Below are 27,148 nucleotides of genomic sequence, written 5' to 3' on the forward strand. Positions count from 1 at the left end.
CCTCTGAATGAAGAAATTCCTCCTCATCTCAGTCCTAAATGGCCGACCCTTTATTCTGAGACTATGCATCCTAGTACTAGACTCTCCAGCCAGGGGAAACAGCCTTTCGGCATCTACCCTGTCAAACCTGCTAAGAATTTTATACGTTTCAATGAAATCACCTCTCATTCTTCTAAACCCCAGAAAGTATAGGCCCATTCTACACAATCTCTCCTCATAGGACAACCCTCTCATCCCAGGAATCAATTTAGTGAACCTTCATTGCACCCCCTCTAAGGCAAGTATATCCTTCCTTAGGTAAGGGGACCAAAACTATACACAGTACTCCAGGTGTGGTCTCACCAAAGCCCTTACTCTTGTACTCCAACCCCCTTGCAATAAAGGCCAGCATACCATTTGCCTTCCTAATTGCTTGCTGTACCCTGCACAAGATAGTTGTAGATTGTTTTATTGTAAAGCAAAGCCATCTCCGCTATTTTTAGCTTGGAGTAATACCTTGCTGGTGAAAGCATTCACTGATTTAAAGTTTAGAGCCAGAGTTGCATATTTAATGCAGATTTAATATCTAGATGAAGAGAAAATAACTAGAAGCAGCCAACACAGATTTCAGAAAAGAAGATCGTGCTTGACAAACCTAATGAGAGTTCTTTGAGGAAGTGACAGATGTGGATGGTGCAAATGTACCACGCGGGAGACTATTGGAGAAAATGAAGGGGTATGGAATAAGCAGAAGGTTAATAAATGGGATTAAAAAGTGGTTAGAAGGGAATAAATTGAGAGTAGGAGTTAAGGGCAGTATCTTAAGAGTGGATAGCATTTCTGACCTGGAAGCCCTTCTGTTCACTGTGTACGTACATTAATGATTTGAATATAGGACTAGAGAGAATGGTGTCCAAATTTGCAAACGATACTAAAATAGGATGCATTGTAAATAATTCTGAGGACCCCAGGAAGCTGAAAGGGGATCTTGATAAGATGGTGGAATGGACAAAAAAGTGGCAGATAAAATTCAATGTCAGTAAGCGTGAGGTGATATATTTTGATTTTTTTAAAAAAGTAAAAGTAATTGTACTTGAATGGGGGAAGGTTGGATGTCAGTGGAATTGATCATTGAAGCAGTAACCAGGTCAACATTTAATAGGTTAGATAGTTGGTTGAAGGTAATGGGGGGAAAAAGAATAGGCACATGAGATTAGGACCATTGCTCATGTGGAGGATTTGCTTTTTCTTCCCCTCCCCTATATAAGCAGCCTCTGCCCGACTGCTGGAGTTAGTACTATGGTTGGAGCATTAGTTAGAGGCAAAGCAGATGACTGTGGATAAAGTATGAAATAATACCTTAAATGAAGACAAGTTTCAGACAGGTGTGACATTTATTTTGCTGCTGAAAGTGCACAATCAGAATATAATCTTGAGTATTTTCAGTAGATTTGTTTGTATTTGCTGAATGAAACTTTTCACATTGAGGGAATATTGCTGACTTTAAAGGATGGTGACTTTTCACCACACCCTATGTCACCACTTCCATGATTTGAGCAATGTTCGAAACTTGTGACATGGGATAAGGCGATAGAACGGCAATTGGTTACTGTGCTGTGTTTTGGGACGAAGGTGAAGTTCTCGTTTCAGAAATGAATGCAGGAAGGAGCTTTCCTCTCATCTCTCCAAGGGTTGAAAATATTGTGGTGAAGTGAAATTTTGTAACGCGTTCTATTTATTTTTGTAACATGGAATGTAATGTTTCTGGTGTAAAGTCATTGCACTCCATTTAAATAGTAACTATTTTGTCTGGAAGGCAAATATGTAGCAGAAGAGCTCTTGTCAGTACTTCCTTCTTCGATTGAAGATAATGGAAGCACGAAGGTATATGCTCAAGTCATCCTGCCTGAGGCTAGGTGGTTCTTTTCCTGGCCCTCGCACTCTGTTTGTTAATGGGAGTGCATGAAAGGATATGTTATAAAACACATACTTATTGGTCCTTTTACACAGAGGTATCAGGGAGTGACTGATCAACAAGTCTTATCATCTCAGCTTCTGGGTTTAACATCTAATTGACGGGATTCCAGTCGACAGCCATGCAGAAAGGATCATTAGCTGAATAGGCAAAAGACGTAGGAACTACAGAACACAAAACAGTCCATGAACTGTTGGAACTTTTCACCACAAAGTAGACATTCCTGTCTTCATTGAGGCAATCTCTCTAGAATGATAGGTTCCTCTACTGCTTAAATCTTTGAAATAAATGATTGCGATCAGAAGCTTTGTATTTGACTTCAGCCAATGCAGCTTCTATTTGGCCCACATTGATGCTTTGAAGTTCTGAAGAGGAGTGAGGAGCAGCCTGAGAGTGATTGCTCAGCTCTCCATGATTATTCTGGAATCCCATAAAGAATAAGGACCTGTGGAAGAGGCTATGTGAAATTCTTCTCTAGGTGCATATCTAATCACCCAATGATGTCAAACTTTAGTAACAGCAACAGAAAGCCAAAGAACCACTGGTGTACAGTGCTGTGGAGTGGTAGGTTTGGGAGTTCATGCTTTAGGGCTTCTTACCAAGCAATCCATTCTTAGTTGTCCCACTGTGGAAGGGGAGAGGGGTGAAACATAGGAAATAGGTTATGAACCTGTGGAGTGACAGTAGATTACTGATAGATGGCTTGACGGAGGAAGCAATAAAGCCCAGCTCATTCTAGGCACTTTGACATTATATGAATTCTGCAAATGCAGGGAGACTTGATCTATGGTATGCATTGCTTAATATAAATTATCCAGCTTCCTTATCCTAGTCGGAATATAATGAAGCCAGTTGTAATAATGTAAACCAGGAAATTCACTTTGGTCTCCTATAACCCGAACTAAACAAATGCCAACTACAAATGTTCTCGTGTATGTGTGTGTGTGTGTGTGTGTCTCACTCTGTGACTGTGTCTCTGTCCCTCTCTCTCTGTCCCTCTCTCTCTCAACCTTGATTGAATCTGAATGATGAAATGGCACTCCTGGCTTCATATCTGTGTAGTGTTACATTGTTCCATAATTCAGCAAGACCTTGAGATGACAGCTTGAGACTAATTGACATCAGAGTAGATGTCACTTGTAAATGACAGGGTATTTGTGGAAATTTCAAATGAATTGATTAGCCGACATTGGCACTTGCATGCAAACAGAATTTCGCTTCTGGGTTGAGATTGCTACTGAAATGGTTATTTACGTTTTCTTCCCTTGCCCCTTTTGTTAAAATATATTTCCCCTCCTTTAATTGTCTTGGTACCCAACACCCTACCCCTCATGCCCCCTTCGCAATGGCAAGCCTGGCAGCCCGTTCCCAGGCCTCTGCTTGTGTCTGTACTTAGCCAGTGATCAGCAGGCACACAAGAACAGCCTGGAGTGACTCACACGCTCCAGAATTCCCTCCCCTGTGGTCAGGTTCATTGCCTGCATTCTGTCTCCCCTCCTTCATGGGGTAATCAAGACTGGGAATTGACTGTATTAGGAATCCCACACACAAACTTCCATCCTGCCAGTCTGTGACGCTTGTGCTTTGGAGCATACCTGCTGCTATGCTGCTGTTAAAAAAAAAAAGTTATTTTTAATCCATCTTTTTAAAGTGGTTCTGAAGTGTAAAAGAAGTTCACCTTTCATTCAGGTCTCTAGATGTTCATTGCCAGTACTTCTGTATAAATAGCTGTCAATCCCACAGGGTCCCATCCTGTAACTCACTGTACATCACTTCCATTTAGTGCCAATGATGGATATAAATGGTCTCCTTCCACTTTTTATCTAAAAACAAAATCAAACTGTTTTTTTTCAGCGTCTCCTGATGCATGCTGTGAGGCCAGGTGGTGCATGTTTGAGTCAGGGAAATCTGAATTTACGATGAGCGATGTGCTTTTTCCCTTTGCTCCCTTTTTAGGTAGAAATCTGGATCATTAAACAATGCCCCAACTCAAATCTTTGCCTGGGAATCATAGAATCATAAAATGGTTACAGCGCAGAAGGAGGCGATTCGGCCCGTCGAGTCCGTGCCGGCTCTCTGCAAGAGCAATCCAGCTAGTCCCACTCCCCCGCCCTTTCCCCGTAGCCCTGCAATTTTTTTCCCTTCAAATACTTATCCAGTTCCCTTTTGAAAGCCATGATTGAATCTGCATTCCAGATCATAACCACTCGCTGTGTAAATAAGATTTTCCTCATGTCGCCCTTGGTTCTTTTGCCAATCCCCTTAAATCTATGTCCCCTGGTTCTTGACCCTTCTGCCAATGGGAACAGTTTCTCTCTATCTACACTGTCTGGACCCTTCATGATTTTGAATACCTCTATCAAATCTCCTCTCAACCTTCTCTGCGCTAAGGAGAACAACCCCAGCTTCTCCAGTCTATCCACGTAACTGAAGTCCTTCATCCCTGGAACCATTCTAGTAAATCTTCTCTGCACCCTCTCTAAGGCCTTCACATCCTTCCTGAAGTGCAGTGCCCAGAATTGGACACAATACTCCAGTTGTGGCCGAACCAGTGTTTTATAAAGGTTCATCATAACTTCCTTGCTTTTGTACTTAATGCCTCTATTTATAAAGCCTAGGATCCCGTATGCCTTTTTAACTGCTTTTTCAACCTTCAACATGCTGGGAAGATGCTGGAAAACACCACTGTCCGACCCAGCTAGGCCCAGCTGTTCTCCAGTTCTTATAAGTTGTTGAACTTCCTCTAATAAACTTAGTAAGAACAGTTGTTACACATAAATACTTGAGAAACAACAAAAAGGAATAACAAAACCGACATAAATTGAATCTTTTGGAGAGTCACTTATTAAGGGACTAAAATTACATTTAAAAACTTTTTATTATCCATGGACGAAAAGTTGAGTTAAGTTTAAGTTGCTTTTCCAGAGAGGGCAGGATGTTTTTCTTTATGATTTGTGAGTTTTTTTTAAAAAAAATTATATTTGCACTCATCGCTGTACCTAAACACCAAAAAAAAATGTGTTTAACTTCTCCAGCTTTCAGCAGGCCCAACTGGCTCCACCTTCCTGTCAATCTGCTGGAAATGACAGAGGTGATAATGAACCTGCACCTTACCTATGTATCATTGCTTAAAGGACCAGGCCACAGGTGGGGGGAAGTGCACAGCTGCAGTCTGCTCATTTAGCCCACATTCAAAATGGCAAGGTTCTTACTCCAAATGGGTTGATATATTTTACAATTAAATATTTTGACCTGGCAAGCCGTTGGTGATAAAAATCTTAATTGAAGTGATTCAGTCTTCAACGACTGAAATAAATTAACTTCTTGTGTCCATCAATCCTGGTTTCTGTCGAAGGATACAAGAACTGTAATAACCTTTGCATTCGTATTCCCCAACTTTTGAGGGTTTCCCAAAATATTTTGACAGCCCAATGGCTCAGTAAGTGCACTGGCTATTATGATATGGTACTGAGCCAACCAAGCCAAGACATTCATAATTCATTTGATCCGTTGCCTGTGCTGAGTTAGGTAACCTCAGCCAGGGCAGTATTGAGACACTGAAAATTGGCTTCAGTGTCCCTGGACTAGGCAGTGGACAAAATCAGCCAAGGGTGCCATTCTTGATCACCTTCCAGTGGCCCCTGACCTGGATGTTGCACAAAGACAGGGTTGCTCCCCACAGTCAGATGGACTTCCAGAATGGTCACCTGGACGAGATTCCAGAAGGCTGCAATGCCCATGGAATCATACTCCAGCATGAGTCATCACCTTCAAGAGAGAGAGGTGAAGGAAGCTGGGAGAAAATAATTCTAAAAGAATGGGGTTAGCGTAGCATGAGCTGGATATTTATAAATAATGCAGGTAATTGAGACTGCGATTGAGGCTGTTCTGAAAACTCAGTGACTTGGAGCAGCTGCATCAGCGGAACCAGGACAGTGAATTTGGATCAAAACAACCCCTGTGATCCGTATGATGGTCACAGCTGGCTGATGGCCGCTTAAGTTTTTGGCAGTTACATTTATGATAATGAATGGACTGATAAATGATAAAAGAGTTGCAGGGACCTCACAATTTAGCTAAATGGAAAGAAATTGAAGGAGAGGCTAAAGCAGAAAAGAAATAAGGAGAACATTTAAGAAGCATTGTGAGGGAGGATTCAAGAATTTGTTCCAAAGGCAGGATTGAGGCATTCATGGGGCTTTTAACGAGATAGGTGTCTGACTCACCCTCTGATAGCTAAAGAGTATGGAAGTTTAGGTATATTTTTTTGTTAACTCAGTTAGGTACGCGACTTAGAAAAATGAGATAATAAATGCGATCTAATATCGTGCGACAAAAGATAAATGATGTAGAAATAAACAGTGCATGATCTGATTCTTTCGGATTCTGTGAAAACATGCGGATTTTGAATTGAAATCACACATTTTCATGGTATGTATTTTTCACTGTACTTTGTGTTTTTATATTGGTGATAAGCCGTTAGCTTGCTTATGTTTTTGGCTCGAGGCAATGCCTTAGGTATGTGACTGATTCATGACTGAAAATCTCACACCTAGGATTTGCCCAGTGTTGACAGCATCAGGCACTGTCAGTAATGTGCTTCTACACTGAAAATATTGGGACTCAAGTCCTGTTCTCCCATCATCCCTGTGCTTGCTGACCTACATTGGCTCTCAGTGCAGCAACACCTCAAATTTAAAATTCTCATCCGTGTGTTCCAATCCCTTCATAGCCTTGCCCCCTTCCTAACCCTGTAACCTCCTCCAGCCCTACAACTCTCCGAGAACCCTGCGTTCCAACAAATCTTGTGCTTCCCTGATTTCCTTCGTCCCAACATTGGCGGCCTTGCCTTAAGCTGTCTCGGCCATATGCTCTGGAATTCCCTCCCTAAACCTCTCCGCCTCTCCACCTCGCTCTCCTCCTTTAATACTCTCCTTAAAACCTACCCCTTTGACCAAGCTTTTTGGTCACCTGCCCTAATATTTCCTTGTGGCTTGGAGTCAAATGTTGTCTGATAACTGGATCAAAAAAGGATAGAACAGGGTACTTTCTAAATGGTAAAAAAGTTAAAAACAGTGGATGTCCAAAGGGACTTAAGGGTTCAGGTACATAGATCATTGAAGTGTCATGAACAGGTGCAGAAAATAATCAAGAAGGCTAATGGAATGCTGGCCTTTATATCTAGAGGACTAGAGTACAAGGGGGCAGAAGTTATGCTGCAGCTATACAAAACCCTGGTTGGACCGCACCTGGAGTACTGTGAGCAGTTCTGGGCACCGCACCTTCGGAAGGACATATTGGCTTTGGAGGGAGTGCAGCGTAGGTTTAGTAGAATGATACCCGGATTTCAAGGGTTAAGTTACGAGGAGAGATTACACAAATTGGGGTTGTGTTCTCTCGAGTTTCAAAGGTTAAGGGGTGACCTGATCGAGGTTTATAAGATATTAAGGGGAACGGATAGGGTGGATGGAGAGAAACTATTTCCGCTGGTTGGGGATTCTAGGAGTAGGGGGCACAGTCTAAAAATTAGAGCCAGATCTTTCAGGAGCGAGATTAGAAAACATTTCTACACACAAAGGGTGGTAGAAGTTTGGAACTCTTTTCCGCAAACGGCAATTGATACTATCTCAATTGCTAAATTTAAATCTGAGATAGATAGCTTTTTGGCAATCAAAGGTATTAAGGGATATGGGCCAAAGGCAGGTATATGGAGTTAGATCACAGATCAGCCATGATCTTATCAAATGGCGGAGCAGGCACGAGGGGCTGAATGGCCGCCTCCTTTTCCTATGTTCCTATAACGCTCCTGTGAAGCGCCTCGGGACGTTTTACTATGTTAAAGGTGCTATATAAATGCAAGTTTTTGCTCGGACTATTATCCCTGCTCCCTTCCTTACACACACACACACACACACACACACACACACACACACACACCTGACTTTTATTTCAGTTCTGTGACAGATCTAACAGCTTCTGCAGTAAAAGTGGATGCTGAGCTATCCTGAGAGATCTGCTTCCAACTCACTATAAAAGCAATTCCGTGTCTCTGTGCCCAATTGTGAAGTGACTTCCTTTGTATAAAAATAGTTTTTAGAGGCGCAATTACTATGGATGAATTATTTTGAAGATTCAGTGGAGCCGCCTTATCACACTGAACTTGGCAGTTACATTTATAGTAAAGAATAGACCAATAAATGATAAAAGAGCAACAGGAAAGCAATTGAAGGAGAAGCTAAGAAAGTAGAGAAAAGTACAGAGAACATTTAAGAAGCATTGTGAAATAGGATTCAAGAATCCATTCCCAAGGCAGGGTTGATGTATTCCTGGGGCTATTAATGAGATAAATGTCTGACTCACCCACTGATAGCCAAAGAGTATGGAAATTTAGGTATATTTTTGTGTTAACTCTTGTTAGATGCGCTCCTTAGATTGCATTTATTGTCTCATTTTTCTATTATCATGTGACAAAAGATAAATCATGTAGAAATAAACAATGCATGGTCTGATTGTTTGGGATTCTGTGATAGCATGCAGATTATTGAGTGAAATCACACATTTCCGTAGTAGGTATGTTTCACTGCTGTATGTGTTTTTATATTGGTGATAAGCCTTCTGGAGGTTTATACATGCCATGCCTTCGCTTATCAAGATGACTTGCACTACGTGTAGTCAATCTGTGTAAAGAATACGATTTTGTATGACTTCGCTCATCTGTTTTGTTCCATAACTCCTGTTTTTTGTGCCATCTCTCCCACAGGAGACAGATCTGCTGGAAATCAGCCACGTTAAGGATGCTAGGACTGGAAAATATGCAAAAATTCCCAAGGTAGGCTGTGTGTGTCAACTCTCGTAGAAATTATGCCAATTTCCCTTCAGTAACCTGCACAGAAATGTTCGCGCCCAAGTGTTTGGAACAATTTGATATTTGTAAAAAAAAACAATAATTGACAAAGTTGAGGTGTTTTCTGTCTGTCATTTTCCCAGTGGCTACAAAACGCATTATGTTAAATTTCTGAGGAGACTGAAATTAATAATCAGCGGCAGGTTGGTAAAACCTTCACTTGTGGCTCTTAACTGTGAATATGCTTCGGTATCTGTGTTTATAAAATGTCGATCCATCACTTCCTGTCACCATTGTGGTGAAGAGAATTGACAGAATGTCAAGAGATAACCACAATAATGCGCATCAGCCTGACAGCTATTGCAGCAAAGTGTTGGACTCCGAAGGGTTGTGACTTCAAATCCCAGCCCTGACTTAACAAGTGACCGTACCTACCATTAGTGGATGAGATTTGCCCAATTCTCAGTCAACTGCATGACAACCGCTTGGTTCTGGAGAGGGGAAGATGAAAGCACAAAAGGTAAGCAGGTCCCAGTGCAATGCTGTTGGTAGCCCATAACGCCTGCTTTCAGTCCCAACAAAGGCCAATAATAACATGTCAGAGTTGTAATTCACCAGCCATCCTCCTTTGCGCCGGGATTTCCGATGGGTGCAACGTGGCACAGAAATGTGTCCTCTTGTAGAGGACCTCACTGGTAAATGTGACCGGAACACCAGGAAGAAAAAGTAAACATGTGAATGTACACAAATATTGATGATGTGTATTTCCCTCCCATTCTTTCGCCCCTTTTTTTTCTTTTCCCGCCTCATTTCCTCCTTCAGTTGGAGTGCTTTGAGTCATCGACTCTTGGTGCTTCACCAATGATTCCCTGATGGATCGTGAGCATCTGCTGGGTGGAACTGGTTCTCCTGATCTTGCGTGACACCCCAGCAAAATCAGTCGTGAACCCAGAGAGCAAAGTGAGATTGGTTCTTGTGTTTATTTGGTGACTGATTGATCTGCACATAATAGACAACAGTGTTGTACAGGTAAAATGTTAGACTCCTGAACTTAAAATGTTTTTACTGATCTATTGGACGGAATGGAGTATTCCAGTGGCAACTTCCAGCATTTCAACACTCATAATTTTGATAACAACTTATTGATTTCCCACTATTGTTTCAAAAGCATGTGATTCATGGGCAAAGAAATGAGAGAGACAGTATTTTTTTCTATTTCTCTTACACCATGATTATTGTGCATTAAAGCAATCAATTTTATATCTTAAAATCAATTAGTAGATAATATTCCATCACAAAACGCATTGAAAACTCCCATGTCCGGCTCTGGCTATGGGGCAATGCATTTCAAAAGTGTCAAATGTTCAGAGACAGTAAACGTTACACCTGCAGGTGGCTCTGTGATAGGGGTTTGCTTTGCTGAAAGACCTGTCCAGAGTAACACTGGCTGCAGGACAGAGTACCTGTACTGTACTGTGGGCTTGTGTATTGGTGTGCGGTTACACTGCAAAGCAAATGGGTGGCATTAAACTCCAACAAATAATCGATTTTGTGCTGTATTTATTTTGAACGGCCAGTAAATATAAATGTAAATATATCCCAGGCAAAATTGTTGCAGCTTTTGTTGGGAAGTTGATGAAACCCAGCGATCTTATAAATGTGGCCTGAGGAATGCTTGTTTGATTTACCTCAAACCTTCACTCACTGCATAGCTTCAGGCTTCTCTGAGTAGCCCACTGCGACCCCCTTCCTTGATTTTCTCTGTCCCCCCCGCAGCCCATTCGAAATATTCTTCCATCAGCCGATCTCAACCTGAAGTCATAGTCACTTCAGCGAGCCTTCTCTTCAGTCAGAGATTAAAATTCTATCTTCAAACCCAGCCCCTCACCCCCAACAACCGGTATTGCCTGAACCCAGCAAATCTGTACTGTCGTGTCAAGCTATGTAAGTTGACTGATCTTCCAGCCATATCGATGGCCAACACTAGACTTTTAACATTAAATCGACAAAATCCAGAGTGTTGGCAGTGCTGCACCTCTCGATCATGGGTGGCAATGTAGGCCAGGCTGACGATCTCAAACTCTATATATCGCTCTTTTTTTCTCTTTCTCTTTTCTCTCTCACTCTCTTCCCTCTCACCTCTCTCCCTTCTTCCCTCTCTCTCTTTGCCTCCGTCCTTCTCTCTTCCCATCTCCCTCTTACTTCCTCTCTCTCCCCCTCTTACTGCCTCTCTCTCCCCCTCTTACTGCCTCTCTCTCCCCCTCTTACTGCCTCTCTCTCCCCCTCTTACTGCCTCTCTCTCCCCCTCTTACTGCCTCTCTCTCCCCCTCTTACTGCCTCTCTCTCCCCCTCTTACTGCCTCTCTCTCCCCCTCTTACTGCCTCTCTCTCCCCCTCTTACTGCCTCTCTCTCCCCCTCTTACTGCCTCTCTCTCCGTCTCTTACTGCCTCTCTCTCCCCCTCTTACTGCCTCTCTCTCCCCCTCTTACTGCCTCTCTCTCCCCCTCTTACTGCCTCTCTCTCCCCCTCTTACTGCCTCTCTCTCCCCCTCTTACTGCCTCTCTCTCCCCCTCTTACTGCCTCTCTCTCCGTCTCTTTCTGCCTCTCTCTCTGTCTCTTTCTGCCTCTCTCTCTCTCTCTGTCCCATTTCCTTCTCACCAATAAGTTTGGACAACTGAACTCAGCTCATGGCAGGGATGAAGACTGCTCATAATTTCGGGATTTTTAACCTATCTTTGACACTTTTTGATAGGACAGAAGTGACCCTGTCACTCGCAGACCAGAAAGCAGAGCTCTGTGCATACATCCAATTACACTTGCAGAGTAATTGTTTGTCACAGTGTTATGTGCAAGACACACAAAGTGCAGGTGGCAGTGTAACTCCGTTCCACTGGCTACACTTCACACCACACAGATGAGAATCAGTATTGACGCATATTATTGAGTGTTCTGCGTTAATATTAGCTGGTGTCCTAGAATGTGAGGATCTTGATGTGTGTGTGTGTGTGTGTGCGCCATTTCAGAACAATACCTTGACATTTTGAACAAGTTTATCCTGTTGGATTTGTTTTCTGGACTGATATTTAGGGGGTTATATTGGATATCCCTTGAAACCGGGCGCGGGGGTTGCGGTGTGCGATTAACCCGCACCCGGTCTTTGAGATGCAGCCAGCACGTAACGTTCGTGCTGCCTGATGATTTGCCTGATAGCTGCGAGCAGCCAGGCCTGGCTGTGCTGTTGTGTGGCTGCTCATGAGCAGAGCGGTCCAGATAGCACGAGTGGCTCGCACCACTTAAAGGCAGCCTGCACCTCTTATTTGCAAATTATAAGATACGGGTCCGCAAGGAGTCTGAACGGAGATCAGACATCACACATGTAAAACACAAATGCAGGTCCCGTCCCTATGTTTACAAACTGTTGAGTTATGTTAAAACAGTGAATAAAGGTTGCGCACTACTAAATCCCACATCCTCCAATCTGCACGGCAGACCTCACCAATCTGCCGATCAGAGTTTGCACCAGGCCTGCGAGAGAGCGTGCACCATGGTTCCCCGATGATGCACTAGAGGCCTTGGTGTAAGAGGTGGACAGAAGGAGGGACATCCTATATCCGCAGAGGGGCAAGAGGCCCTCCAGACATATGCTCAAGGGGCAGTAGAGGGCGAAGTCAATGCCCAGGCACATAGCACCATGAACATGGATGCAGTGCAGGAAGAAGTTCAGTGCTTTGACACAAGTGGACAAGGTGAGTGAGGTCAACTGTCGAGTGTCATCTCCTGCCAACTGCACCACTAGACGCATCCACTGCTCCACACACTGCACCCCCCATCACCCACATACTGACAAACTCTTTCAATCAGTACTCAACTCTTCCAATCAGATGCTTCCTCTCACCCTCCTACATTACCACTGTTGCAAGCCGCCCACCCACAACTCACAGGCCGCACACACTGGCAGTTATTCAACCATGACAGGCACATCACCCAAACATCCATGGAGTCACTGCCACTCTCAGGATGACAGCATTCCTGTTCCACCCCTGCCACTCTGCCAGTGCCCTTGATGTTGCCTGTCAGCTGGCCAGCCCACCTGTAGAGTATTGAAACTTTATTATAGGAACATAGGAAAATAGGAACTGGAGTAGGCCATTTAACCCCTCGAGCCTGTTCCGCCATTCAATGAGATCATGGTTGATCTGTGACCTGACTCCATCTACCCACCTTAGCCCCATATCCCTTAATACCCTTGGTTAACAAAAATCTATCAATCTCAGATTTAAAATTAACAATTGAGCTCGCATCAACTGCCGTTTGCAGAAGAGCATTCCAAACTTCTACAACCCTTTTTATGTAGAGGCGTTTCCTAACTTCACTCCTGCAAGTCCTGGCTCTAATTTTTAGGCTATGTCATCTAGTCCTAGTATTCAAGTATAGGAGGCCTCCAAAAAACAGGTACAAATGCACCAGCAGCCTGAAGCAATAATCTAGCAACTAACCTGTAAATCCTACATGATCCCTTTTAAATAGCACTGTTCAGCTGTGTGTGATTAAGACAGTGCGTTAGCTGGAGTGTCGAGTTCTAAAATCGCATCTGAACTTTTAAATCAGCGTTGCACACTGATCTGCTGCATATTCTCTCTAATTTACATGATGCCGGCATTAATTATCTGCGCATGTGCAAACGCCTTTACCAAGATGGGATCTGGCACGCGCCACGCTAGAAGTGTGCGTGCGCATTCCAGATGCCGTTTTGGATCCTTAGGAGGCTGCGTAGCGCCTACAAAATGGGCGCTACATACCTTCTGCTTCTGTTGTTCAACTCTCAGGTGATGTAATTTACTTACATTGAAATGCCAAAAGCTCTGTGTTAAAATAGAAATAGAATAATCTGGCCTCTCTCGCTGGCTCAGTCATTGTATCCCGGTGAGTAGCTGAGACATATTAGATCCGACCCAAGTTCGATCCCCAGTCTGTGTTGAGTCTGCTGATTTTCTGCGGGTGTGGGTGAAACACCCTGGTTTAAATATAGGAAAAATCAGCATGGTTTTGCTCTTAAACCCTATCCAGCAACCCTTACTGGACTTGCACGTGTGTGAGTGTTGGTTGAGAACGGGATTGGGCTCCCTTTCACGTTCTTATGGTTGAATAGCTTGCCAACGATCACTGTCAGTGGCCGCATCTGAATAACCAGCAGTTGAGTGAGGAACCAAAGAGTGATCGGCATCCGTCAACTGTACATATGGAGGGAGCGTGAGGGCAAGGAAGAAATTTGCCAAGTAAAAAAATTGAATAATCTTGGATAATATTATTGAATTTTAATAATGAATGCAGAATTAAGCTAAATATACGATGCTAACATTGAGCTATACAGACCACGGTCTCAGGGTCAATCTCTAATCTCTGCTGAGTTAGCTGATCTCAACTAGGGCAGTAGTAGAGTCACTTCACTCAGTCTCACTGCCCCAGGCTAAGGAAGGGAAGCCATCGGCCAGTGTTCCCCTTCCTGGATCATCATCTTGTGACTCCCTGCTCGAGAGAGCACAAGTGTGGACTTCCGGTGAGGACCAGGTTCCAGGTGATCAGTGGTGCCATTAACAGTTGAATAGCTTGCCACCACTCACTGGGTAACACGTGAAGTTTGTCCATCTCAGCATCAGGTGCCAGAGAGCATCTGGCCATTGTGGATCTGTATCCCAGCAGGATTTAGTGCCTTTAGGATACAGAGGGAGAAAAGGAGAATAAGTTTGCAAAAAAAAATTAAAACATACAGTTCTTAGAATTATTGGAAAAGTGCTAAAGTTATTTTTTTTCCTTCTTTTTATCTTTAGTTATAATGAAAGCTTTAAAGGATCACAGTCTTTACTGAAAATCTTTGCAAAGCCCTTTTGTTGTTTACCAAACACAGAGGCACAATGATAGAACTTAGCACTGCTGCACCATTGCATTGCAGAATCATCATTGCATTACTGATGTTGATATAATGCAGTTTTGGCTTTATTCCCTCTTCACAATAAGATGACGCCACTTTCAACAAGCTGCCTTTGTGCGTGCATTCATTACATTCATTGTCACGTATTTAGTTTGCTTTTTATTCTGTTCTGTGGGGAGTTGCTGTATGTTTTGCATTAGATCTTCATAACCCGAAAATATAACTGAGCATTGACTGTGTTTTATTTTGCCCTTTTACAGTCAAGTGATTTTGTAGGAAGAAATCTATAGGCTCCATTTTGGTTTTTTTAAAGGGGGGGGAAGAAAATAATTTTATTTCTGCTGATATTTTCTATTCCCTAGAAGTAGATTCCATCATGTCTATATAAATGTACATGGACTTTTATTTGTAAAGTACATTGCACTGTGTGTCTGTGCACGCACACACTTTATTTATAATATGAGATTGCAACGAAAAGGGAGCATAGCAGTTCCACGGAAAAGGGGCCTGAGTATTACAAGGCAGGAACTGCATTTAGTAAATATTTATTGAGTCTGAAAACCAGAATCAAAATACACATTATTTTTGCAAAGTAAGGGCTAGGTTAAAATACCCATTTGTAATCTGTGCTGTTAGGTTTGTCCATTAGTTCTGTATTTCTGAAGCACACAAGCTGCGATGGCCCAACCATCATTGGCCCCTGAGTACTGTCCAAGAACAGGCAATCGGAGGAAGGTGACAAAACCTCTTCTAACCAGAACGAACAGTTCACTGAAGCTCGTGTTCAAAAGGTTTTATTTAACCACCGAAAAGGCATAGTTCATTTTGTGCTGTACTTTTTTTATTTTTGCAGCGGAGATGTTACAGGATAGCAACTGGCCATCATATGGATCAGTACCACATTGGGGAGTGCATTTTCTAACGAGCCACCAGGGGGTGCCCATACCTGACTATCCAGCTGCATTACTGTCTACATATCTACCAAAAGCATATTCATGAAATTGTAAATGTCACTGCACCTTGAGCGCCTAGCAATACAACCTAGAAATAGGCATGCAGAGAAAACCCATCCCATCAATGAATGGTGTTCACTTTCATTGTTGAATTAATTAATTAACAGCATGGCTAACCACTTTAACAAACGAATGCTTGTTAAAAGCACCCCCAAGCACTCCTTACACCACATTTAAAAGCTTCGTGGAGAAAAACATAGGAAACCTATTCTATGAATTTTCATTTCAATAATGAAAGATGATAAACTGATTTGGGGTGGGATCATTGGCACGCTAATGATGACATCTTGTTTAAATTCTGTGTGCGGGGTGGAGATTAGGCAGACTGTAAAATGAATAATGACAAGATTCGACTTTGGAGCAAGTTTTCCATTATTTTAGTCTTGCTTGGCGAATTAATGTCCAGGTAGAGGCAGTTTTCTTGCATTTATATTTAAAAAACGTGTTATGTACAGTAGTTACAGGTTTCCTTGACTGGTTAAATTGCAAACCGTAATTAAGACCCATCACTGGAGTCTTATAATACCTGAGGCCATAACAAATCTCCTGAGCTTCGAAACTTAATTTATTTCTCGTTGAGTTTGAAGCAGAATTATTGGGTTTGAAGCTGTCATTCGGTGAATTTCTGTACGTGATTCCTATCCCCGGGCAGTTGTTAATATCTTCTTTGCTGATCGCTATTTATGATTCTTGTCATCTGCTGACCTCAATTTTGATTTCCTTGGTCCCTGCAGTGGCGCCTTGCACTGTGACACAGCTCTGAATCTTCAAAGTCGAACACAAAGGAATGAGCTTGGTTCTGGCCTCTATAGTGTTGAGATGCTTCAAGATGTTCGTAGCAAGGCATTTTTAAAGAAAACAAGAACTTGCATTTATATAGCGCCTGCCACGACCTTAGCACGTCCCAAACCCCAGAGGTGTATTGCAGGATTATATTAAAAGGTTTTGAACAGCCACTTTACAAGATAGTGTATTTATTCTTTCCGTATAATTACATAGTTACTCTGCAATTTTTTTATATCTCAGAGGTACTGTAACGATCCATAGCGGAGATTACTGTGAGAAACAAAATGCCCAATGATGTTACTGAAGCCCCTCTACAATCCACCCATTAATATATACTGCATTTATGATTCATACTAGCATCTAATTTTTATTATAATTAGGTGCCTAAAATGGTATAAAGAGAATACACAATGAAAAGTCATGGCATATGATCAGGAGTTATATATTTAGCCCAGTGATGAGATATAAATTCTATCCTGTTTCTTCTTACCATGCATTCTTTATATTATAGACACAAGGCACTGATCAGCTGTGTATAAAACTTACTGAATGACATTCCAAACAAAATGAAGTACTTAAGGATGATATTACAGCGGGAACTATCCTCACCCTGTCTGTGATGTTCCCTTTGGACCTTTGTTCCAACCTGGAAAGTTCTCTCACCATTCAGATTTCTTGCTGCTGTTAACCTCATTAAATTTTAAAAGATAAAACATAACCTGCTCTGCCAGACCTTGTACATGTATGTTACGGCGGAATAAAATACACAGGAGTGTATTTCAAAGCTGTACTGCATTTCGGTGATGATGGTGTTATGGTTTGTGATATTGTCTGAACCCCCACAGTGTATTTAACCTTATAATGTGCTCTTTTAACCCCCTTCCAAACAAGCAATTTTTGCCCTCTTCATTTGTACCCCTAGAAGATGTAGTATTCTCCTGAGAAGGTGTACAGATGACTTCTTCCTTAGACTCTGCTAGATTCTGTTACAGGCTGGTAAGAGATGCACAAGATAGACCCAGGGTGATTCTTCGCTCCGGTTCCCTCCCTACCCATGTGGTGATGCCAAGCAGAACTTAGATCTTGAACCCGTTTTCCAAAACATCACCCACAGATAGCTGTCCCACTCCTCTACGATGCCCGACTTCTGTACAGTCTTGAGTAACTACTGTTCTAGGTTCTATTTTGTTCCTTCTCCACCATTCCTTTTAACAAAAATGACAGAGAATACAAGCAATTAAAAAACACTGAACACTTGTTCTTGAAAGGATTTAGAAATGTATTTCTGAAACGGAAGGTTTCGATTAAAAGTAATTCAGATTGTAATCTATTTTCTTCTGGGCTTTCTTAGCAGATTGTAGACATTGTAACAATTGGGGTTTCAGTTACTTAGCAACTAGAGTGGTGAAGGAATTTATTTTTCTACATTAATACTGTAAGCTTGCCTTTCAAGGTTCTCAATATACAATTTTGATTTGATAATGACTCGAAATTGGATTTATCACTTTTTTAATAAGTATCATTTAATACTTTATACACTCTTTTCCTACACAATAGCTGCTACTTGTCGACAATTTGTCCTGTCATTTCTGTGGAAATGTCTCTGCACTACTGCAGGTAGCATTATCGTGTCTAATTATAGAGTATCTCAGGGTAAGAAAACTGCAGACCATAAATATGAGGTACACTGAGCTATTAATCCATTACGGAAGCATTGTATTCCAGTCAGTGTTAGAGTTTTAAAGATAATGAGAAATCCCCTGTAGTTTCAGAAAAGGGAGTGTTAAAGTCGCTGGAGGGGGATACATTGTTTGTAAGGAGCTGAGTAATTGCCTTCAAGTTATAGATGCAGCTGAATTCCATGCACTGACTTGTGGCATATAAATGTGTCCTAAATGTATTTAGTCTTCCATTAGCAGAGGATTGTTTTATTATTATATTATTTCTGTTTAATGGACGACATCGTTATGTGCATCTATATTGCACTTTATAAAAAAAAATCATAATTGCAGGACTCCATATGAGTCCTTCATTTTGTTTGCAAAGACTAGAGTTAACATGCTGAGCAATTTGCAGCAGTGTCTCAGCTCCTTTTTAATGCATGATGTGGAGATGCCGGTGATGGACTGGGGTTGACAAATGTCAGGAATCTTACAACACCAGGTTATAGTCCAACTGTTTTATTTGAAAATCACAAGCTTTCGGAGGCTTTCTCCTTCGTCAGGTGAGCGAGTGCTCACCTGACGAAGGAGAAAGCCTCCGAAAGCTTGTGATTTTCAAATAAAACAGTTGGACTATAACCTGGTGTTGTAAGATTCCTTACTTTTTAATGTAGAGTAAGGTTCTCTTCTTTCTCGGTTGGTATTTCTCCCTTCTCCTCCCTTTCCTGATGTCCCCCCATGCTTCACATCACTGGAAGTTGAAGCTCTCGAGACTTCTGCAGTGCCATTTTTTTTATATAACTTTCATTTTCTTTCTCATCCAGGTGAGGGAGAGTTGCTTTGGAGAATGGAACACTTTCCGTTTCAGTCACTTAGGGCACGATTTTAAAAGGGAAAATGGGTGGGTCGGGGGCCGGGGGAGGCATTCAAAATCGCAACCATTTCAGACTCTCCCCTAATCCACCCACTTCCGGTTTTCGCTGGGACGGGATGTGGGGTGGGCGACCAACGTCCATTTTTCCAGAGTTTCCAATTTCAACCCCTGGGGGCTGGGATTTCCGGGCCTTGTCCTTCACGTCATGTGATAAGGCCCAAAACTAACAGGTAAGTGCCTTTCTGACACAGCTTGTGGGCCCGGAGGAGCAGGAGTGCTTTCCCCAAGCCCAATAAGCCAACCTCCAGAGACCCCCCACAAACGATTGTGAACTCCCCCCACCCCAGTCTCCGACCACCCCTCGAAGAATCGCAGACCCTCGCGATGATCCCCGATTTCCCCCTCCAACGATCGCTGACCCCCAATTCCCCCCTTCCCAACGATTGCGGATCCCCACGAGGACCCCCGATCACCCCCCAATGATCACGGGCCCCCAATCCCGACCCCCCCCCCCCCCCCGTTACTGATCCTCTATCCCTCCCCCCATGACTGACGCCCCCGCCCCGTGCCAATCCATGCCCCCATGCCCCCTATACCCACCCATGTCTGCTGTGCCCCTCCCCCCCCCGTCCATACAAACAAAGACTTACCTGAACACGCCCTCTTCCTGGCTGCTCTCCCATCCGACTGAGACCAGCCCGTCAACCAGGCTGGCCTGTCTGACGGCAAACCGACAAAAAAAATAAAAGATGACCTTACGTCAAAATCGTAAGGACATCCGGGAAACCCGTGCTTCCAGGTTTCCCGTCCTCAATTTGACCCCCCGACCCCTTCCCGGCTTGGGGTCAAAATCATGCCTTTAGTATCAGCATTAAGCGTTCCCAGGTCCCTTTACTCTCAACAATGTGCTTCATCCCCAACCTGAGAGCTCTCAACATTACTTCACTTCTGACACCAGCCATCCTGTGTCCGCTCTAACCGAGATGATCAATTTGTAGTCAATTGAATGCTGAATTAGAGGCAGTTTTTTGTGTTGTGCAACTTGTGTCCACTCAGAACTGGATTGAAACTTTCAATACTAATTGACTATCGGACCCCATGCTTACAAGGGACACTTTCATCCCATCAATCCAGGCTGAATTTTGACTCTGGTTTTAGAGATAAAAGGCCAGTCTCCAACAGGATGCACCATCAAATCGCCCCCATCCCCATCCCCCCCGCCAATGTCATAATGAAACTTTGTGTGTGTGTGTGTGTGTGTGTGTGTGTGTTGTGTGCCAGTGACCATGTGTTGAAGTGAAGCCCATCACTCCGATTTTGGCCCCCTCCTTCAGTACAGAATCGCCCCGCAGTAGCTGAATGAGAAATTAGCACCTCAGCACGAGATCGTGAGCGTGGCATGCACATCCCAACAGTGTGCCACTAAGCTGCCTGCACATGCCAGCTAGGTCTTTATCAGACCCATTTGCCAGTCTAATCATTCTTTTTCAAGACCATTCTGGGACCATCTTACTTTTTCCCCAGTCTCTGCTTCCAAATTTTGCTAAAAATGACTTTGCAGAGTTTAAAGTGCAACTCTGTGAATCGGCAGCAGAAATTTGATAAAGAAACAAAAGGGGATAACAAAGTGCAACTGAGATACCAATACCCTTTAGCACACAATTCTTCTTAGACTCCCGAGGCCAGAGACGTAAGGGAGTGAGGGGAAATGGGGGCAATGTTGTCTAGACAACAGCGTGGCAGGGTTCAGTCAGGGAGATGTGGGGATTGACAAATATTTTGGAGTTTTTTTAGGAATCTTTGAGAATCAAGATGTATTTATGCAGAATTTTCCCTTGGGATTAAATGGATTGAGTAGATATGCGATGAGGGAAGATTGTATAGAGTCAGTGGAAGGAGTAGTTTTGATTGACTGGCCGTGCCTCGTACAATGTTTTATGCTTCACGTTTTCTCATTAGCTGGTTAGTGTGTAGCCATAGCAACTTGAAAAGTGCATCACTAATCTATGGAACTGCAGTGCTTTGGCAACCTTTTTCCTGCTAGTTTAGAATTTAGTCGCTCTTTCCCCTTGACGGCTGCACTGTGATTCTCCTGCCATTGGTCACTGTCCTGAAGATAAACCATGTGACCTCCGGACAAACAATGGTAGCACAGATTTTTGTGGGTCTTGCTATCAGCATTTAGTGAACTGCCTTCTTTTCGGCCCATTAAACCTGCTGAGCCAGTTTAGTGCATCAGTGTGCTGAAATTACCATATAAGCAAGCCTACATGGAACCAGTCAGTGTCCATTCCCAAGCTCACTATGATATTCAGAGGTCTGCAAAATCCATTTATTTTTTAATTTGCCAGTTTAAAAAAAAGGAATAATTTTTTATAGTAATGTTATTTTCTTCTGCTTTCCTGTAGGCCCATTGGAGGCCAATTTGTGATATGGTGACACTGGTCTTTCATGCTTGCCAAACTGACCTTCTCCACCATGCCTACAGGGGGGTAGAGGCAAATAACAAAGTAAATGTAGGTTCTCAGTACTTGGAGATTGCTTTGGCATGACTCTCCAGCAACACAATGTATATAAGATAAAACCAGTATTTATACCCCATTTACATGACTGGCTTGCCTCTGGCGATAACACCCCCCACCTCCTCCCCATGGTGTAGTGGAACTCGGAGGCAGTGAACACCATCAGATTTGGTGATTTCCATTGGTGTCTCTGCCTGCATCATGAATATAAGCGGTGCTGACATTGGAAGTAAAGAAACATGGCTCCCACTAAATTGAGTGGCTGAATCCCACTCCATCTCTCCTTTGTACAGGTAAAGTGGTTTCAGCATTACTCACCTGTACAACCTTCCACAGCCAATGAGAAAGTTACGAGAGCCAAAGGAGCTGTGAATGTACAAGTACTTTCTGCTGTTTGCAATTGTTTTAAAACCTTTCCTTAACAACAAGCAACAGTTTGCAGTTTTATAGCATCCTCGTATGAAATAATGGGCCAGAATTTGCTGTCAAAATAACAGTAAGGCTAATGGCGCTCGCCGTTATTTATGCGCAAATTCTACAGTAACTTCAGGTGAGGGGCTGATGCGCGGTTAAACCTGGAAATCCAAAAGTTACTATTCGAGATGCGCTGCTCTGCCCTTAGCTTCGCGAAAACGGCATCTCGCTGCCTGCCTCACCATTGAAATGCATCGAATGGCCTGAAGTTCCTGTATTTGCGCGGTAGATACGAATTAAACTCATCACAGAAAGTTAAATCTTGTCCGTTTCAGTCGAAGTACCCTTTTAACAATGTGATAAGTGTTAATTACTGCCAAACAACCTCTCTTTCTGTACCTGATTTGACATTGAAATCACCCACTCTAATTTACACTTCCTTCTCAGTCCTTGCGCTGTCAATTTCACAATCCTTCAATCTGATTGGTTAAGGAGATGCACAGCTGAACGGTTTTTATTGATTTTCACTGGACTGGAAAATGCCTCTTTGTTCCCCGGCATTTAGATTTGTCTTAGCTTTCATTTGTCCAGTGTGTACCTCAAGGATACATGGCAGGGAGTCACAATTCATGGAAAATAAACCATTCAGTCGCATGATAATTGGTGTTTTTAACATCAATCATGGATGTCATCATGTTTTTTATTTATAACATATCTTTGTAATGGTAGGTGGCCTTATATTTTCTATGAACTGTTTGAAGATCAGAATTGTCGAGTTTAAACTGGCAACTGATTGTCATATTTAAGTTTGCCTAAGTTTAAAATAGGTGTTAAATGGGGCCTCCTTTAATGATATCTCAGCTGACACTGTTCCATCTAATACTATAACCTCACTCCTTTACCTTTCCCACTAAGATCACAATGCCCCTTTTCCAGCTGATTTAATCCTATTTAATTTAGTTGTATAACATTCAAAGACAAAATAAATATGGTGTAATCCCAGTGAATCTATATCCGGGCTAATTGTTAATGGATTGTCTTTCTTGATCTATATCAGTGTTGTCATTTAATGCTGTGATTGCCTCATGTTATTCCATTGGACAAATATGTGCAAATACGTAAATATTATCCTTGGAGTTGCTGTGACTAAAGGCCACATTATATGATTTGATCCACACTAGGTGTAAAAATTGGATGAACAAGAAATTGAAAGGTATGCGGTTTTATCTTGTAATTGACTGTTTGAATACTCAGCAGTTCCTCCTGCCCAGTTTATTAGTGCAGGTATTTAATGCTATCTAATACTATAAATTTATTTGAAATGAATACTGCCAGTATTTATTTTGAGTAGCTGCAGCTGAGGACTGGGTGGAGGTTTGGTACTTGTTATCCATCATTGCCACATGTTACCCACAAAAACCTACACTACCATGTCAATTAGAGATTCATTGGTAAATGGGGTCAGCAGATGGCATGAAAATCTACTTTAAGTAGCAGAAAGCATAGAGCTGATGGTGAAGTTCAAACACCAGCTAATGTATAGTATCAGCATGGGTCGTTCGTCAATAATTTATGCGCTAAGTTTGACATTAGCTGTAAAATACAGGCCACAGTCAGTCACAATTGAGGCAGTGTATCAACACCATTCTGAACTGAGGGTTCAGGGAGCATAGAATCATAGAAAGTAACGGCTCAGAAGGAGGCCATTCGGCCCATCGTGTCCATGCCGGCCGAAAAAGAGCTATCCAGCGTAATCCCACTTTCCAGCACTTGGTCCGTAGCCCTGTAGGTTACAGCATTTCAAGTGCACATCCAAGTACTTTTTAAATGAGTTGAGGGTTTCTGCCTCTACCACCCTTTCCGGCAGTCAGTTCCAGACCCCCACCACTGTCTGGGTGAAAAGTCCAAATCATTAATATATACCACAAAAAGCTAGGAACAAGGCCAGATTATTTTTTTTTGTGGATGTTTCCAAAATGATTCAAGCAAATATAATGTTGTACTTTCACACTGCAGTGATTGTTGCTATTCATGTTGAAGTAGTCGTGTTTATATACAAGTAGAGTACTTAATGAATCTTGAGTAGACGGTCGATTAAATAATAAACCACTTAGTGACATTGGACACAAATGAATGAGATCTGACTCCTTCGTTGTTGAGTTTCTTGGTAAGGCACCAAGACTGAGCTAGGTTTGTTGTATTGACTTTTAGTTTGCATTATTTGTATATGTTTATTGTATCTAGGTCTGGCATCAAGAATAGAGACCCATTCTGAAAAACCCAACCATGATATTGCCAGGGAGGCAAATTTCTCAACAGCAAGCAGCATCTATCCCAAATACCACATACTCCCAAAGGATGAGCAACAAATCTCAGAAATTTACTTACAAGTCAGTTTTAAAACAGTGTAGTAACTGCCCATCTTTTGCTGCTCCTGCTTAATTCACTTTCAGCATGCACCTTCAGTCTTTTGCTTTGTCCTGTTTCTTTCATTGCTTTGTGGTGTCAGTCTTTCTGGTTTCAGTGGAAAAGACAGGAGATTAAATTGGTCTTCAGTGTAGGGCGAAACCGGTGATCGTGAATCGCCAGCTCGTTTTACACTGCGCTCGATTTTCTTTTCCAATGAAGTCAATGGAACGGTGTCTTGAGAGGTGATCTTATAGAGGTATATAAGATAGTGAATGACTGAATCTGCTACAAAGGGTTAATTTGGTTCCAATCTTCAATGGCCATACATGTCATCTTGGAATCACCTTGAGGCTATGATTCCCTCTCCCCAAGGAGGATACTCAGACACCTGACAACTGCCTTCACTGGTCACTAGCTAGACAGCAAGCATTCGGAGCTCTGCACAAGTAGCATAGTGAGCAGCACAGCTAATCATAAAACGTTAGGGTGCATTGCCACCGTTCTCCTGATCACAGAATGGGGACACACAATACTCCATCAAAAGATGGTTCCACCAGCTGGAGTTGCAGAGCTTCCCTCTCTGCAACTCAATCATGACAATCTCCAGCAACATATGTTCTTGCACCCAGCCTCCAGATAACACCTGTTATCCTAAAGCTCTGAGTTCTTCATCAACTGTGCGACTGGTACCTTCCTTCAAGGTGGTGAAAGGACCTCATTGTTCTAAATGGCCAAGACCAGTTATACATGCCAGGCTTACTCATCATCAACCTCTTATTCCATGCCTTCATGTGAGAGGCCTTGCCAAAGAGATGTGTCCGCTGTAAGGTCGACACCCCCTTCAGGTACCTAGTGGGAGGTTGCTATACGCTGGAGGTCTCTTTCCCTACAACAGTGTTCCCTTTTCACTATGGATCACTTCAACACCTGAGCCTGGATTTCACACATTGAGCAGAGGAAGCATTTCTTTAATGAGGAAGGAGGACTGTTCGGATATATTTTATACACCACAAAGTGAGTCAAGGTTAGGAGGTTGCTGTTATGACCAAGTGTGTTTCTCCCCGTGGTACCGATGGACTGTTTGCAGGCTGAAGTTGGCATCTACCAATATAAATATAAATACCAGTATCAATATAAATCAACGCTTAGGGAGATGCCCCTTGTACCTAGCAATCAATACCGTCTCTTGAAGCTACTTATGAATAGCAATCAGGATTTTATTTTGACTCGGATCTGCATGAAAATTTGTGCTCCAGCATTGTGGCTTCCAGGCCAATTATGTAAGATGCTTTGTACACGATAAACACTGGCAAGAAGAAAGCCCAAAAGCCTATCGTTCATACAATTGACAGTGTCATCGCAAGAGATGGAGGGGTGTGGATTACATCATTGCTGATGGTTGAGGTGGTATGTTCAGATCGGCCAAGAGTTGATGTAATAATAATTTGTGAGGGGGCTTGAGGTCAAGGGTGAAAAGTCACGAGAGTCTGTCGGTTATAGTCAGTGCAGGCTCACGACAAGGGGTCGCGAAGCTATCTGGAATGAGGCCTGTGGTCGATCCGTTATACCAGTGGGCAGACTTTTGCATTTTTCTTAAAGAGCCATTGTCGTAGGGAATTTCTGGCTTGCGACATTGTTAGCAAGGGTGAATTGCAGCATATTGAAAATTGAGGTCGACAGTAATTGGGAACGTTTATGACACAGCTGGATGGCAATTGCCATTTTCTGTACCTTGTTAACATGCAGGAATTTCTTCTTTCGAGACATAAATTCCAGATGACAATGTCCCGTTTAAATAGCTCCAGCTGAAAATGAATGATGCGAGCAATAAACCTTCACTTCTGAGAAGTCGAAGCAGTAATAATGGGCCCTATGATTGATAAGTTGGTCAGTTGCTATTAGAAACTGCAAGGCAACATTAGTTTAGAATCTGAGTTCCTGGAGAGAGAGAGAGACGGCTTTGAAGTGAAAAACTACCAACTGCTTCAGCCTCCTGACAATCCAAGGCTTCACCTGTAAATTAACTGCCACTCGTAATTTTTAAGGAGGCTGTAAAAGGAAAGATGAAAAACAATATATTTTTATTATTTATTGCATTTTCTTGGAAAGTGAAAGTCGTTGTAGGAAATAAAGAAAGAAGAACTTGCATTTATATAGCGCCTTTCACAACCTAAGGACATCCCAAAGCGCTCTTCAGCCAATGAAGTACTTTTGAAGTGTAGTCACTGTTGTAATGTAGGAAAAGCTCAGCCAAATTGCGCACAGCAAAATCCCACAAACAGCAATGAGATAAATGGCCAGATAATCTGTTTTTAGTGATGTTGGTTGAGGGCTAAATGTTGGCCAGGACACCGGGGAGAACACCCCTGCTCTTCTTCAAAATAACGCCATGGAATCTTTTACGTCCACCTGAGAGGGCAGACGGGGCCTCGGTTTAATGTCTCACCCGAAAGACGGCACCTCCGACAGTGCTGCACTCCCTCAGTCCTGCACTGGGAGTGTTAACCTAGATTTTGTTCAAATGTAAGGAATCTTACAACACAGATCCGAAAGGAAGAGAAAGACAGAGAATGACCCGTTGTGTTGGAAACAGATAACTTTTATTCGCTGGTGACTATTCGCTGACTATGAATGCGAAACGTTCAAGGAATCCCACTCACTCACCTGACGAAGGAGATAATCTCCGAAAGTTTGTGATTTTCAAATAAAACTGTTGGACTATAACCTGGTTATTGTAAGCTTC

At 42.6% G+C, this 27,148-nt stretch overlaps 1 protein-coding gene across 3 annotated transcripts in view; it reads left to right on the forward strand.

Annotated features, from left to right (window-relative positions):
- Nucleotides 1–27,148, forward strand: part of plcb1 (phospholipase C beta 1) — a 646,154-nt gene that overhangs the window by 142,824 nt on the left and 476,182 nt on the right. For all 3 annotated transcript variants that reach the window (XM_067989433.1, XM_067989434.1, XM_067989436.1), the window contains exon 3: nucleotides 8,715–8,783. In XM_067989433.1, the coding sequence (XP_067845534.1) occupies nucleotides 8,715–8,783 (69 nt within the window). The remainder of the gene's footprint in view (nucleotides 1–8,714; nucleotides 8,784–27,148) is intronic.

This window comes from Heptranchias perlo, chromosome 8 (assembly GCF_035084215.1).
Source record: "Heptranchias perlo isolate sHepPer1 chromosome 8, sHepPer1.hap1, whole genome shotgun sequence".
NCBI lineage: Eukaryota > Metazoa > Chordata > Chondrichthyes > Hexanchiformes > Hexanchidae > Heptranchias > Heptranchias perlo.